The 15,956-nt window shown below is 44.0% G+C and overlaps 1 protein-coding gene and 1 pseudogene across 6 annotated transcripts in view; one reads left to right on the forward strand and one right to left on the reverse strand.

Annotated features, from left to right (window-relative positions):
- The window catches only part of LOC149822058 (GHMP kinase family protein), a 36,358-nt gene extending 20,402 nt beyond the window's left edge, over positions 1-15,956 (reverse strand). For 2 of the 6 annotated variants that reach the window (XM_089981520.1, XM_089981524.1), the window contains exons 1-5: positions 15,616-15,940; positions 14,658-14,810; positions 3,881-3,989; positions 3,133-3,283; positions 1,272-1,369 (exon numbers count right to left, since the gene is read on the reverse strand). In XM_089981520.1, the coding sequence (XP_089837646.1) occupies positions 1,272-1,369; positions 3,133-3,283; positions 3,881-3,888 (257 nt within the window). In that variant the 5' untranslated portion in view covers positions 3,889-3,989; positions 14,658-14,810; positions 15,616-15,940. Of the gene's footprint in view, positions 1-1,271; positions 1,370-3,132; positions 3,284-3,880; positions 3,990-14,657; positions 14,811-15,615 lie in introns of all 6 variants that reach the window. The other 4 variants (XM_089981521.1, XM_089981522.1, XM_089981519.1 and 1 more) reach the window with 4 other exon arrangements.
- Positions 771-894, forward strand: LOC149822059 (U2 spliceosomal RNA; annotated as a pseudogene).

A 15,956-nucleotide genomic window follows, 5' to 3' on the forward strand; every position in this document is an offset into this window, starting at 1 on the left:
GGGAATGGGCACGGATTTCTAAAAAATCCTGCCACTCGGCCTTCCCATGAGAAAGCTTTCATAAGGGGCCTAAATGACTATTGCAAGAAGTAATTGACATATCAGTCAGTCATGAATTATTAAGATTTCTTGCACCTCTGTTGTGAATCTAATCAGGTATAGTATAAAAGAGTGCTTGCAAAAACATGAAAATGTGAAACTCTAGAAAAAGAGTGAAAGGAAGAAAGGCAATAAAGTAGAAGGAAATATATCATTGAGATGAAGAAAGGAAGGGGCAGTTTTGGCATGTAAATTGCTTTCTTATGAATGAAGAAGTATTCTTTAGTTTTTATAAATTTCACATTTCCTTTCAAAGGTGTCTTCACACTCTTTATAAGTTGAATTATGAGATTTTTTCTTTTGTTACTCGGTTTAGACACGAAAGTTTGATACAGGAATAGGATTATAGGCTCCAAAAACTTTAAACTACTATCGTGAATAGTTCATGTAGTTGGTTTGAGTATATTTCAATATTCAGTTAATGCATTTATAATTTGACTAAATCAGCCATTTATGACACTGTTTGAAGTCTTTCTTTGTGTGTTTAATTTCATGTTGATTTTGAAAATTTTCTGCACACTTCAGTACAGTAACAAGGAGAATCTTTGCCATAATTAGTTTATGCAGCTGCATAAGCTTGATACTGTCATGCATACAAAAACTTGCAATATGGTTAAATCCCCAATATTAGTAGTAAAGCAAACTAACACCAATTAGAATAACAGAAGGGAATACCTTTCTCGGCCTTTTCACTAAGATCAAGTGTAGCATATGTTCTTATCAGTTTATAACAGAAGGAAAACATGATGATAACAATGTCTAAGACATGCATTACATAATAAATTCAAAATATACAATTCAGAAAAGATACTGTTAACACATGTTGTGTGAACATTTTCTTGTCAATAATGCTCATTTACATTTCATAAAATAGTCCATCCATACAACTGCAATCGAAGGGGGAACTTTAAGAAAAATTCAAGTGTTGAAGCTCTATTTCTGTACTTGGATACTCATATTGATACAAAGAACCAGGTAGAAACGATAAGTAGCAATTGATCAGATTTATTTGAAGATTGTTGTTATACAATGAGCAAAACTTAGAAGTGTTCAACCTGTAAGTACAATAAATCATTTAATACAAATGTATTAAAGCAACAGAGTATCATGGATACCATCAAATGTTCTATTATTATAATTAAACACACACACACACACACACACACACTTGCCTTGAAGAATTGATCTGAAGGACCAAGTTCTTTAGGGATAACTTATATGTTGCCTCTCTAGACAGTTGAGGTGATGTTATCTTTACGTCAATCCACACCTTATAGATGAAGCAACCAAATAAGTTCAAGAAAAAATCAACTAGTAACATCGCCAGACATTACAAATTATTAACTTACTCCTCACGTGAAAGAAGCATGGAAGCAAGCCCATTGATAGCATACAAATCAATAAAAAAATGTTTCCTCCCTTACAAATGCATATTGATTAACTGTTTAGGTGGAAACTCCAAGTTTACTCTAGTACTATATCTCCTTATATGCTATTCATAATGGAGAACTCCAACATCCCTAGAAATTACAAATCAACATTTTACGCAAGTCAAAGAAATATGGAAGCCTAGTGTAAAAACCAATATGAAAAAAGTGTCCTCCCTTACCAATGCATATTGGTAACTACTTTTCTACGTAGCATTGACACTCTGATTTTACTCTAGTACAATCTCTTCATATAATGGAAAACTCCATAAGAAAGGGCTGCATTCCAGACATGCAGTCATATCTATGTGACATACACTATTTGTTGAACTTAAAATGGAAGCAATTTCTCCAGTTTTGTTTTTTCCAATAGTGCCAATGATCATAGAAGATCTGTGGGGCCATATTACTAAGTAATGTCAACGACTCAACATTAAATGCAAAGTAAGAAAAGTCACCGATAAACTACTAACAACCTTATTAATTCAACTGAAACTGTTATTCCATTTTACTATTCTCAATTGAAATTATTAACCCATCAGCTTTGTACTGTAGATACATGCATGTATACATACAGACATATATGAATATTGTGTGTGTATGTGTTCCATGTGTGAAACTGTATAGATATTCAATAAGGGGGTGTTTGATTGCTCAGATCTCGGACATGAATTTGAGATCCAAGGATCAAAGATACGTGCTCCCCCGCCTCTTCAAACTTGAACATGAAATCCCTGTTTGGGGTGGATTCAGAGTCGGGTTTTGAATACCTCAGACCTCAGCATAGGCCCCATGCCAAAATCAATACACGGATTTGAGAACCAAAGTATTCAAATGTCCCCCAAGTCCTATGACAAAATTTATCACACTAACGTGGATATGCTGCCAGATGTCACAAAACTGCACATCAACATAACCTTCTCTTTTTGAATTACTGAGCAAAAAGAAACTATTAAAGCTTTGTTTATCAAGCAATATGCTGTTTATTTGACATTTACATATTTGTGTTATGCTCTTCAGTTGATCTTGTTCCCCACTTTTTCTCTCTATTAAGTAATAGAATCTTAGTCTGCATTTCAGGACACAAAAATGTTGCCTTTTCCACAGGAAAAGGCACCTTTTCTGTGCAGCCCACACGCTCACTGCATGCCAACATTGTCTCTGAAGGAACACTCTCTGTGCTCCTTTTCGCATGTAGTGCTTCAATTGACACAAATGCGCTTTTAGTCAGCACTCATGTCCATATAATCCCATCATCTGAAAATCATTACTGAACACCATGTATCAGAATTTAACCCAACATACACTTATTTAAGATAATCTACCAAAAATTCTATAACAGCAATAACAAACTCTCCATATCATAAATGTGAAAAGGAGCACAGTGAAGCAAAACATCCTGGTTCTAACAAATAACCGATCTATGTGCACCATCCTCAAGAGTATACATAATCTTTTGATTATAGAGAAGAACAACAATCAGTTCAGACAGCAATCTCAGAACCACATAATATTTGTTTATCAGAATAACTACTTACTAACAAGTGTAGCATAAACAAAAGAGACATCTCTGAAATATCACGTAACAAAGATGTCAGATACCTACCCAGGCCCAGCTCTCAGCTTTAATTTCTTCATACAGAGGTTTGACAATCGCATAGAAACGTGATGTCGTGCTCAACACCATCCCAGGATTTGGTCTCTCCAGAAGAAGGTATCCACCTGTTATCAACACCTTCCCTGGGGCGGATGCTACTCTAACGTACAAGAGAAGAAACACCAATTTATGATTAAAAAGCAAACAAGATGTCAAGATTCATAAGGGGGAGAGGAGGCAAAATTTTCATTAAAAAAGGGTTGTTAAAAAAGCAATCTAAATCATATAGACAGCGAAGACGAAATTTACGAAACATATTATATCATCAGCATGATAGAAACAAGGAATGTTACACTACCAGTTTGAACTAATACATCAAAATTTACACCTCCCATCTGGCGGAAGACGGCCAATATGGATCAACCACCATGTTTTAGATAGATTTGATTGATCATTGCGTCACTAGTGAGTTTGTAAAGCTCCCCACAACAGGGAAAAAAAGTTTGTGTGCGTTTGCATTGTGTATCAAGGGAAAACTCGGTGGATGCACTACACTGAGCAGTTCTGGCCAAGAAAACCAGCTAAAATGGCAAACCAAATTCCAACATATCACTATAAAAGTGAAGCATGATGTCGTAATCTTAATTAATTAAGCATCATCAGAAAATGTAGAGCTTTGGCAACCACCAACAAACATAAAAGCGATCACGGATGCATAAACTAACAAGCAAATGCATAATAAGGTAAACCAACTCACATTGCCATCGTGAGAACCTCGTAGCCCGCGGCCCCCGTTTAGTGCCTCACCAAATCCTCAGTTCTCCACTTGGTGGAACATCTCGGATTTCGAATTCGAAGATGTGAGTCTGAAATAGAGACAGATTAGTCACGAATATTTGATAATGTGATGGGAGAAACATACTCTGAAGCACGCATTTCGCCACCGAAAACTAACCTAAAATAGTGCCTTAACAAAATTTTAGGAGTCCCACGATAGCATCACAGTACACACAAACAGGTCAAAACGAAAAATAGACGAGGTGAAAAAGAAGAAGAGATTGTGTTTGGAGATTTAGAGAAACAAAATACCCCAAGTTCCAGATTTTTCGACATTGGGTTAGACCTGGTTTACAAAATGCCCGATTTCGTGAAGCCGAGTTCTGGGCGTTCTCCAAACAAACACAAAACGCGGTTTCCTTCACAGCAGAAACTGGGTTTGTCGCCGAAAACCGGGCTTGTAGCCAAATTTTGGCGTCATCCAAATGGGGCCCAAGCCACGACAACAAAAACAAATGATGCATTGAGAAATCTCACGCAGAATTCCTCCAATTGAAACAAGAGGAAAAGCAACCCATGATCTAGAAAAACCTTTAAAGGATTGAAACCCACCTATCTACCAGGAGATCGGAAATCACAAAATCAAATTTTTTTATTAGATTTTGCCAAACTCGTCTCCTCTCTCCTGGCGTTTCAGAGAGAGAGAGAGAGAGCTGAAACAGGATTTCAACATAGCCACGGAAAGGGTCAACAGAGTTGAACACAAAGAGAACAAAAGCAAAAAAACAAAAACAAAACAGAAACAAGTATGAGCAAACAAACGAAAAACAAGCCACTCACGCAGGAGCCACAAAACCAATAAGGTCTGGAGGGAGCAGAGCAATAGCAGAAGGAGACGTTAGATCGGGAAGATGAATACGCAGAATCGCGTAAACGCCCACTAGAATTTTTTGTGCAAGATGATTAATGTCGACCGAAGATTTCCGAAAAAGGGCATCATTGTGTGCCATCCAAACGAACCACCAAGTGGTAAACAACCACGACCTCCAGATTAACCGTCACCGCTTAATGCGCCGAAGGCCGACCAGACCCAAGATGAGGTCTAGCGCAAAGGACTCATCCATAACCAGGACCTTCGGGTGCCTTCAAGTCCTACGAAAGATCTCCACAAAGGTAGGGCAAGACCAGAAGAGGCAGAACGAGGATTCTTCAGCAGCATGACAAAGCACACACTAGCTCGGAAGCTAAAAGCCCCACCTCTTTAAGGTAGAGTGAGTTTGGACCTTATCGGGCAAGATTAACCAAGCCAGGACTGAAGAACGGGGTGAAGAGCCCTTCGCCCAGAGCACAGATTCAGGCAACCAGGCCACCCCCGCGGGAAGCAGCGATCTATAGACTTTGTTGGTCAGGAACCTCCCAGTAGGAGCAATAGCCCAATACACCCAGTTACCAATATCGACAAGATCATCAAAATTGTCGCTGAAGAAAGCTAAAGCTGACAACCATGACTTACGCAGATGAGAAAACGCTCCACACCGTAAGCGGAGGAAAACCGAAAGGAGAGGAGGCCCATACTTAGAGAGAAGAAAAGTAGCGCAATGATTATCCGGTTGATGAGCAAGTCAGCATTGCTTAGAGACCAGACAATACTCCTGAGTCTGGGCACAGGAACACCTAAATCGATCATAGAACGCGGCAAGACCACCGAACGCCAGCCAACCAGATGACGCTTACCCTTGAGATGACACCCAGACCAAAGGAAGCCTGCCAGCAGACGCGTCAGCTGCTTCTCCACACCCACAGGCATCAGAAACATGGACATAAAGAATTCTGAAATGGTTAAGAGAACGTGATTCACTGAAGTTAGGTGGTCAGTGTACGAGAGATAAAAAGCTTGCCACGAGAGTAATTTGCGCTTAACTTTAAGAAGCGTTGAAGCCCAGGCCACAGAGGAAAGGCGCTTAACTTGTAACGGCAAACCCAAGTACAACATCGACAACTCAGAAATAATACAGTTAAAAATCTTCATCCGAGCAACTAACATAGAGGGCTGAATGTGGAACATAGAAAGGGAACACTTTTGCCCATTGAGAGAAAGGCCGGAAAGAGATAAAATTTTGAAGAATAAGCTTGAACCGAAGCATTTGTTGAACACTAGCGCGACCGAAAATGATCATATCATTAGCATAAATAAGAGCATGAGCATGGAAGTCCTGGACCGGTAAGGGATCAATGAAACTGCAGGCAGCGGCCTGCTTAGCAGCACAACAAGAGCCTCGATGACCGCATTGAACAATAAAGGCGAAAGAAGGCAACCTTGACGCAAACCTCGGTCCAGCTTGAACCGTTCCCCAAAAGTGACATTGATATTCAGCATAGCCTGAGCATTCGAGACTAGTTCCCTAACCCAACCAAAGAACCGATGACCAAACCCGAAGTTCGATAACATTTGAAATAAGAAGGGCCATTGCACAGAATCAAAAGCCTTATGAAAATCTAATTTAAGAACGAAAGAAGGCTGACTGCAAAGATACAAAGAATGCACAACCTCGGTTGCCATGATAAAAGAATGATGAACCATCTTATTATGGATGAAAGCGAACTGAGAGTCGGAGAAGATCTACTGAGCCACCAATTTCAGCTTGTTTGCCAAAACCTTGGCAATCATACAGTAAGGAGCACTCGCCACCGAAATTGGGCAGAACCGAGAGATATCCGAAGCATTAACGTCTTTAGAAATAAGCGAAATAATGGCTAAATGAAAAGGGTAGGGCAACCTAAAATTGCGATAAAACTCATTGAAGAGGCTAACCACGTCCGGTTTGACAGAATCCTAGAAAATCCTGAAAAAGTCAACACGAAATCCATCAAAGTCGGGTGCTTTCGAACCAAACAGATCCTTGATAGCACAAAGGATCTCAACATCCGAGAATCTTCTTTGTAAAGCACAACCTTGGTCATGGGAGATCGCACGTATCATGACAGACCCAATATTTCCCTCTGCAACCACTGAAGAGGCATAAATAGACTTGAAATAGCGCGTGACGGCCCGATTGACAAGCTGATCAGAGAAAGAGACGCCCTCAATGGAGATAGAAGAGATGGTCTTCCTCCGGTGGCGATAGGACGCATAGGAGTGAAAAAATTTAGTATTGCCATCACCGGCTTTGAGCCAATTCACCCTGGATCGCTGCTTCCAACGGATTTCATCCCTGACTCTCCAGTTATTCAACAACATAAATAGCTCAATGGACCTGGCCTGGAAACTCAAAAGTTGAGGTTCAGAAAAAGCGTCAGGGAAAGACATAGACTGATACAATTTAGAAAGCTCACGCTCCCAGGCATCCAAATGCTAAAATTTCACAACGTTGCAATTCTGGATTCAGGCCCTGATATCTTTAGCAAGACGTGAAAGCTTGTTGATAAGCCGAAGAGCAATCTAGTGCTTGGCGGAAGGTTTAGACCAAGAGGCCGAAATAACCGAATTGAAATCCGACTCCTAAAGCCACCATTGCTAAAAAACAAAGTGCCTAGTGAAGGAGAAGTCATCCCCCCAAAGAGTGATGAACTGACCATGGTCAGAGATAGAGAGCGCAAGCAAGACACATTTAACGTCAGGGATGAGGTCCAATAAAGAAGGGGTGACAAATACCCTATCCAGAACCCAACAGCATGGGCGCGACCACCTATTCGACCAAGAGAAGCGCTCGTTGGTAAGAGGAAGAGGATAAAGAAGATGCCGGTGAACAAAGTCTTGGAAGCCTCGAATAGAGGGATTAGGAAAGACGATAGAATTGAAATCATGAGGAGAAAGCAAACAATTAAAATCACCCATAAGAAGGTGACATTGATCATTAGAAGTAACCACCCTATCAAGGTCATCCCAAAACACAGGCCTCCTGTTAGCGAGGTTGGGTCCATAAATTATGGACACCACTGCTCTCCGACCAGCCAACTGTAAGCTGAAGGCAACAGACAAAGAATAAAGACCCACGTCCAGCTGCGATAAATTTAAAGACTTCTTATTGAAGAGAAGAATACCACCGACATGGTTGACCGCTGGCTTAAAAAAAATCCGCACCCCGCCAAATGGAAGAAGCGACCGCAAGCGAGATGTCATCCATTTTAATTTCACAAATGGCAAACAGGTCAGGATTAGCTTGTCTAATCCAACTCGCCAAAAACAAGCGCTTGGGGGCAGAATTGAGGCCCCTAATATTCCAACAAACGAGCTTCATGGCACAAAATCTGAAAAGACACGTGGCTGCCGCAATATGGGTGATCTACGAGGAGACCATCCAGGAGAAACCGAATCTGAAAAGACAGCCCTCCTCCGTCTACGATTACCAATGAGGGAATGTTGAACATTCCCGGCAGGAGAGTCATCCTGCGAAGAACTGAACGAAACAGAAGGGAGGGGGCAAAGGATATCCCCGAAAACATAATGGAGACCAGAAATAGTTGAATCCATGACAACCGATAGAGCTAGCAACTGAGATGCAGAGAGAGATATCCAGCAACCAAGCAGTGTCGCCGATCTCAATACCCAGGAGGTGCAAACTGGGATGCAGATGAAGCTAAGAGGAAGGCAAGTGGGTCGACACGCCCCCCAACAGACCGTTGTCGGGGGCAATGATAGAAGAAAAAACTGAAAGCGGAGAATATGAGATAACCTCGGGAGCACGAGAGGAAAAGGGGCGAGGATGAGGAACCGAGAAGCCAATCACCATGCAACTGTTGGCCTGGTTGGAGATAGCATGAATTGTCATAATATGGATAACAGGGTAAACATAATTCTGAGATAGAAAGAGAATGAAGGAAGAGATTGAACTAAGGCCACCATGAGCAAGACTGTCGACCCACGCCACCAAGCCGCAGCTGAAAAGGGAGGTCGAAGAAAACGTTGAGTCCCAAGGATGCGAAGAAATGACCGACTGTTCTGGAGAATGGAAAAGAGAGCAGGCATTGGCATGGGACTGTGAGCCCAAACTTGGCGGCACGAGCTGCGAAGGAGAAGGCAGAAGCACCACAAGCCCACCTCGAGCAAGCAAACTTGAAGGTGTCACCAACGAGACTTGGGAAGGCGCGCAAGAATAAGCAAACTGAGAGCCCCGCCCAGAAGGAGAAAAAAGCTCCAAGTCCCAAGAAGAAAAATCATTATAAGGGACAGACTGCATGGGTCCTTCCCATGTGGAACAATCGACGTTCTGGAAAGGGATGAAAAAGGTGTCAAGTCCCAAGAAGGAGACAAATTGATCGTATGAGCTGCATCAGAGAAATCAATGCAGACCTGGGCATAGGCATGCGAGCCCATACCAGGCAGCATGAGCGACGACGTTGAATGATGAAGGTCTGATTCCCCACTGCATTCAAGCATACTTGGAGGAGCCACCAAAGATAATCGGGAAAGGGCGCCAAAAAAAACAGACCCACGCGGAATAGCCAATGACTAGGAGACACGCGCATTAAAGAGCCAGGCCGAAACAAGGATATCCTTCACCGAAAAAAAGGCAGGGAAAGCCACAGACAAGGACTGAGAAACCTTAGCACTGGGCGACGGCCAGACCGAGACCCAGATAGACCCAATCTTGACCGCGAGGAAGGAATCCGTCGGTTGCTGAAGATCACCGATTTGCACCCACGGCAAGAAAGATAGATGTCTAATTGGCCGAGGATTACTTCGACGAGCATAAAAATGCCTCAACCCAGCAGGAGCTTGGGATGGAACAGACGGCCCCACCGAGAGCGGAGGAGAGAAGGCAGAACGCCTGCGCATCCAAACCGGGTGACACCGAGAGAAAAAGGAGGAATCACACTTGTGGCAGTGAAGGCGCTTATGAAAATTCATGGAGAAACAAGCAGCACACCACTAATCCCCCGGTTTGGCAAGGCTTAATTGAGATCTAGAGCAAAGGGCATGGAAGGAACACTGCCAGGAAGAGGGAACCTGCTGCCACGACTTATCCGCCGCCCAAACCGATGGCACACGGAAGAAGAATGGTGGAACCAGCGTTGCCTGAGTAGAGCACACGGTGAGAGGCTCCAACCTTACCCCACACAGGAAATGCTGAACGTCCGAGATGAGAAGCGAGCCCACGGCAAGGCAGGAGCACAGCGATGCCGAAAGCAAAGAGAAAAACCTATATTTGAGCCTGAAAGGGAGGACAACGTCGATACCCCACCCCACCGGCGGAGAGCAAAGGCAAGCCCCCAGTCATTGATAGCAACCTGGATGAAATGAAGGGCTCCCTGGTTCGAGCCCAACAAGCGATCTGGAGCAAGGCCCTAGAAACGGGCCGCCAGGGGGGGCGCGCGCATGCACACACACACACACACACACACATATATATATATATACATACATATATATATACATACATATATATATATACATATATATATATAGAGAGAGAGAGAGGTGTTGCAGAATGGAGGTGAAGTCGAAGAAGATGATCGCGACTCAGGAAGAGATGGTGGAGGCCAGGGTAGGATGAGCTGGTGATGGAGAGGGTCATACCGATGCAAAATTCTACTCACTAAACAATGTCTTCAGCCTAAGAAGCTTCGGTAACTGATCTGAACTACCAACTGGAGGGGCATTTTCACCATTCCAAAACTTGTTCTCTATGGAACTTGAAGCCATGACTCTCGATCTCCGTAACATAAATAAGATGAGGTCCTCTGAAAAACTCAAAATAGAGAGACCTCAATGGAAGAGAACCCACAATGGGGTTGTGGGCACCGATCGAACCGCCGGAAAATGCGTCAAGCAGCCAGATTTCGGCGAGAAAAGAGGTTGGTCGTCAGAAAAAGAAGGTGGGTACCTGGCGGCTTTGCGGTAGAACGCCCCGAGCGCTCCTCCCTGTGTGTTGATCCAAACCAGCTCTCCTGCCTTGCTCTGCCTCCTGAGTTGCAGAGATTTGGGCTGGTGAGAGAGGGAGAAAGAGTATTGATCTGGCCCTACTCCCTTGCCTTGCTCTTCTCGTTGTTGGGGAGATGGAGGGCGACGAGCTCCGTCAGTAAGGAGGGCGCCAATGTGCTTTGCTGCGGGAGAAGAGAGGGAGATGTCGCTCTACTCTGAGGAGGAGTTCGGTCGACCGTCTCTGTCAATAAGAGGGGGGGGAGAAGGGGAGGGAGTGGGGCGGACAAGAGAGGCGGTAGAGTAAGGGTTCGAGAAAGAGAGAGAGAGCAAGGATGGATGGATGGAAGATGGTAGGGGGAAATAGACAAGTTTTGAACCCACAATGGGGTTGTGGGCAAACCGCCGGAAAATACGTCAGGCAGCCAGATTCCAACGAGAAAAGAGGTTGGTCGTCAGAAAAAGAAGGTGGGTACCTGGCGGCTTCTGTAGAGAGAGAGAGTACCCGAAAGGAATGTCTGAATGACAAGCAGCAGAAGTAAGCAAAGCAAGAAAACAGAAAAGCAACAACAACGCCTTCATCCCAAACAATTGGGGTCGACGATATGAACCAAAAAGAAAATCATTCTGGGTCCTCCACATGAATCCTTCTCCTCCAATCATTTCTATCCAATGGCATGTCCTCGGTGATGTTCAAAGCATTCATATCCTTTCTTATCATCTCCATCCAAGTCTTCTTAGGCCTACCCTGACCTCTTTTAGCTAATATATTTTTCCATTTCTCCATCCTTCTAACCGAAGCATCATTAGGCCTTCGCCGAATATGCCCAAACCATCGTAAACGATTCTCACTCATCTTATTTTCAATGGATGCAACGCCTACCTTCTTACGTATTTTCTCGTTCTGAATCTTATCTTTTAGTGTATTTCCACACATCTATTGAAGCATACGCATCTCAGTTACACTCATTTTTTGAAAATGATGTCTCTTGGCAGCCCAACATTTCGTACCATATAGTAAAGCGGGTCTAATTGTCATCCTATAAAACTTTCCCTTCAATCACAATCGCATTCTACGATCGCACAACACTCCGGTTGCACTTTTACATTTCATCTACCCAACCTTAATCCTATGATTTACATCTCCATCAATTTTTTCATTCTTTTGAATGATAGATCCCAAATATTTGAAACAGTCATCCACCGCTATTTCTTGCTCACCAATCTTCACTACACTCTCATAACTACTTCGTTGCTTACTAAACTGACATTTCATATATTTTGTCTTACTCTTACTCAACGTAAAACCTCTTGCTTCCAAAGTCTGTCTCCATAATTCTAACTTAGCATTAACCTCAGCTCTAGACTCATCAATCAAAACAATATCATCAGCAAACAACATACACCACGGAACATTCTCTTGAATTGATCTCGTAAGTTCATCTATCACTATAGCAAAAAGGAAAGGGCTTAATGCAGATCCTTGATGTAACCCAACCGTTATAGGAAGATTGTTTGTCACCCCTCCACAAGTCCGGACATTGGTTACTACTCCTTCGTAGATATCTTTAATTATACTAATGTACTTGAGAGAAATACCTTTCTTCATCACTGTCTACCAGAGAACATCCCTAGGTACTCTATCGTATGCCTTCTCTAAATTAATAAAAACCATATGTAAATCTTTGTTCGCCTCTCTACATCTCTCAATAAGTTGTCTAAGAAGATGTATAGCTTCCATAATTGATCTTCCAGGCATAAAACCAAATTGATTCTCCGATATCATGGCAACCTTCCTCAACCTATACTCAATCACCCTCTCCCAAAGTTTCATAGTATGACTCATGAGTTTTATACCACGATAGTTTGTGCAATCTTGTATATCACCCTTATTCTTATAGAGAGGCACCAAAGTACTCTTCCTCCACTCATTAAGCATCTTATTTATCTGCCAGATCTTGTTAAAAAGATTTGCCAACCATACTAAACCTTTCTCACCCAAGCATTTCCAAGCCTCGATAGGTATACCATCTGGGCCAACTGCCTTTCTGGATTTCATATTCTTCAAAGCCTCTGCAATTTTTTTCTTTTGAATCTTGCGCACAAAGTCACGATTCATCCCATAAAAAGGAATGGAGAAGTCTCTAAGATCCTGGGCATGACTTCCATTAAATAGTTTATCAAAATAATCTTTTCATCTCTCCTTAATCTCCTCATCTTTAACTAAAACCCTTTGTGTTTCATCTTTGATACATCTAACCATACCCAGATCTCTCGATTTCATATCTCTCATCTTTGCAAGCCTATAAATATTCTTTTCACCCTCCTTGGTATCCAACTTGTCATAGACCTCCTTATATACATTATCCCTCGCGTGTCGAACTACTTTTTTACCTTCCTTCTTTGCTACCAGATACTTCTCCAAATTCTCATTATCCCGACTCTTAGATTTTTATAACACTCTCTTTTAACCTGAATAGTTAATTTGACATTTTCGTTCCACCATGATGTATCCCTACCTAGCGGTGCACCGCCTTTAGACTCACCCAAAACCTCCTTCGTCACCTTTCGCATGCAACCCGCTATCTTATTCCACATTGATTCTACATCCTCCTTGAGACACCAATTAGCTTCCTTAGCTACATGTTCTACAAACATTCCTTGTTTAGCTCATTTTAGTGCCCACCACTTAATTCTAGGATCTATCCTATGTCTATCCATTTTGTAGCATTTTCTAATTTTAAGATCTAAAATTAAGACTCTATGTTGTGTAGCTACACTTTCTCCCGGTATAACCTTACAATCGATGCAACAACCCCTATCTCTCTTTCTGAGTAGGAAAAAATCTATATGACTCTTATTAACCCCACTTTTAAATGTTACTAGGTGAGACTCCCTTTTCCTAAACCACGTGTTCGCTAAGATCAAATCATAGGACAAACCAAAATCTAAAATCTTTTCTCCACTTTCGTTTCTTTCTCCTATACCATAGCCTCCATGGATACTCTCAAATCCATCCCTACTAATGCCTACATGTCCATTAAGGTCTCCGCCGGTGAAAATCTTTTCTCCATGAGATATCCCTTGTACTACTCCGTCTAAATCTTCCCAAAATTGCCGCTTAATGGAATCGTCTAAACCGACTTGAGGTGCATAAACACTAATATAATTAATAATATTTGTACCTACTACTAATCTAATAAGTATAATCCTATCCCCCTTCCTACGGACCTCAACTACATTATCTATAAACTCACGCCTAATAACAATCTCAACTCCATTCCTATTCCTATGTATTCCTGTATACCAAATCTTATATCCCCAAGGTTGTATCACTTTTGCTTTCTCACCTACCCATTTGGTCACTTGTAAACATAAAATATCAATCTTTCTCCTACACATAACATTTACTAACTTTATCAACTTACCAGTTAAAGACCCTATGTTCCAAGTGGCTAACCTAATTGTATGGTCTTAAACTATCTTTTTTACCCTCACCCGTCCAACAAAGTGTGGGAACCCTTGCCTATTTAACCCCACCCCCGGGCACCGGTTTGACGCGTCGCTTCTGGGCAATGTCCTAGCTACCCTTGCCCACTTATCACTGCCTCCGGGCCTATAGAGTATAGAATGTCGCTTAGTAGGGAACGCCCCAACGAAATTCGCATATTGGTTCATATTCACAGGATGTGACTACGTTTTTACGGTAGTTGTCACTGGCCTACCGCAACCCTCCTCCGTTATCCGGGCTTGGGACAGACAGTGTATAACTAAACAATTATGCACAGGATAAAAAAACATGGCCTAAAAATGTATAAAAAGCAAGTTTTTTTTTTGAAAAGAAACGACATGAAAACGCCAACAAAAGGAGAATTTGGCAGAAGTATATAAAAAATACCTTGAATCGTCGCTTGTCGAGGGGGGCTTCCTCCGTCGCCCGTGTCGGATCTCCCAAAGCGTGAAAACCCCCTCACTGGCTGAGAGAGAGAAGGAGATAGATGTGGGGTGGGAGCTTCGTCTACCTCAGGCGACTCAGGTTCAGACGATTTTCCTGCACGAGAGAGAGAGAGAGAGAAGTTAATCGGGTTTGAGGGTTGGGGGAAGGCACCGACGAGCTTAGTCTGCCTCCGGCGACCCAAAGAGAGAGAGTATCCGGTAGTAGTCGTTGCGTCCCTGCTCTGCGAGGGCCGGAAGCGGAGGGTATCTAAGGCGGAAGATGGCGCACGGGGGTTCTGGCGTCAGGTGACCTCCACTGAGGCGGGGTGGATGCTGGCAGTGTGTCGCCGGTGTCGAGAAGAGAGGCAAAAAGAGGGTCGGGGCTGGGGGTCTGGAGTGAGGATCCGGTCGGGGTGAAGCCGACTGATTCAGGCAACAGGTGGGTCAGTGGTGGCGTCGTGGGACAGGGAGAGGGTTCGGGGGTCGCCCGCAGGAGGAGAGGTGGCCGGAGAAAGGGGTGTCGGCAGGCGTCTGGTGAGGGTGCCGATGTGTGTGTGTGTGTGGGGGGGGTGGGGGGGCTGGTGGGGGGGGGGGGGGGGGGGGGCTCCGGCGAACAGAAGAAGACGAGGGAAGGAGGCGAGCGGCAGTCGGGGTTGCCGGGAAACGGAGGCTGTCGGCCTGCGGGCTGCCGGAGAGCGAGGTCGGAGAGAGGTGAGCAGGGGAGGAGAAAGAAGGTGGAACAGGGGGGGGGGGGGAAGGGCTGGTCGGGGGCGGTGGTGCTGTCGCCGGCGGCGGCGGGTCGGGAAAGGCGACGAGAGGGAGAGGGCTGCGGCGCAGGTGGTTCTGCCCCCTCGTCGACAGCGGGCTGAGGTATACGAATTTGCTCTTTTAGACAAATAGGTAATTTCCCGATTGCTTACCAGGACCCTTATTTTCTTCTGAGCCAATGGCGTGGGGTGAAGCTGAGGGAGAGGATGGGTCTCCGGATCGGACACAAGGGAAGGAGAGCTCAGCTGGGTGGGTGCTGCCAGAAGGGAGGAGGCTCTGCTCAGGTGGTTGCCGCCCGATCTGATGAAGAGGAGGGGGCGAGCTCGGCTGGGTCGGCTGTATCGCCGGATCAGACGACGAGGAATGAGGAGGCTCAGCCGAGTCGTCGCCGTCGACACTCCTGCAGGAGGCGGTGGGTCGTCGCCGGGGAGAGAGAGAGACCGTTGAACGTCAAGAAAACAGAAAAGCGATGGGGAAAAAAGGGGCCAGAGAT

The sequence above is a fragment of the Nuphar pumila genome, chromosome 11, assembly GCF_984573655.1.
Source record: "Nuphar pumila chromosome 11, dmNupPumi1.hap1.1, whole genome shotgun sequence".
Lineage (NCBI taxonomy): Eukaryota > Viridiplantae > Streptophyta > Magnoliopsida > Nymphaeales > Nymphaeaceae > Nuphar > Nuphar pumila.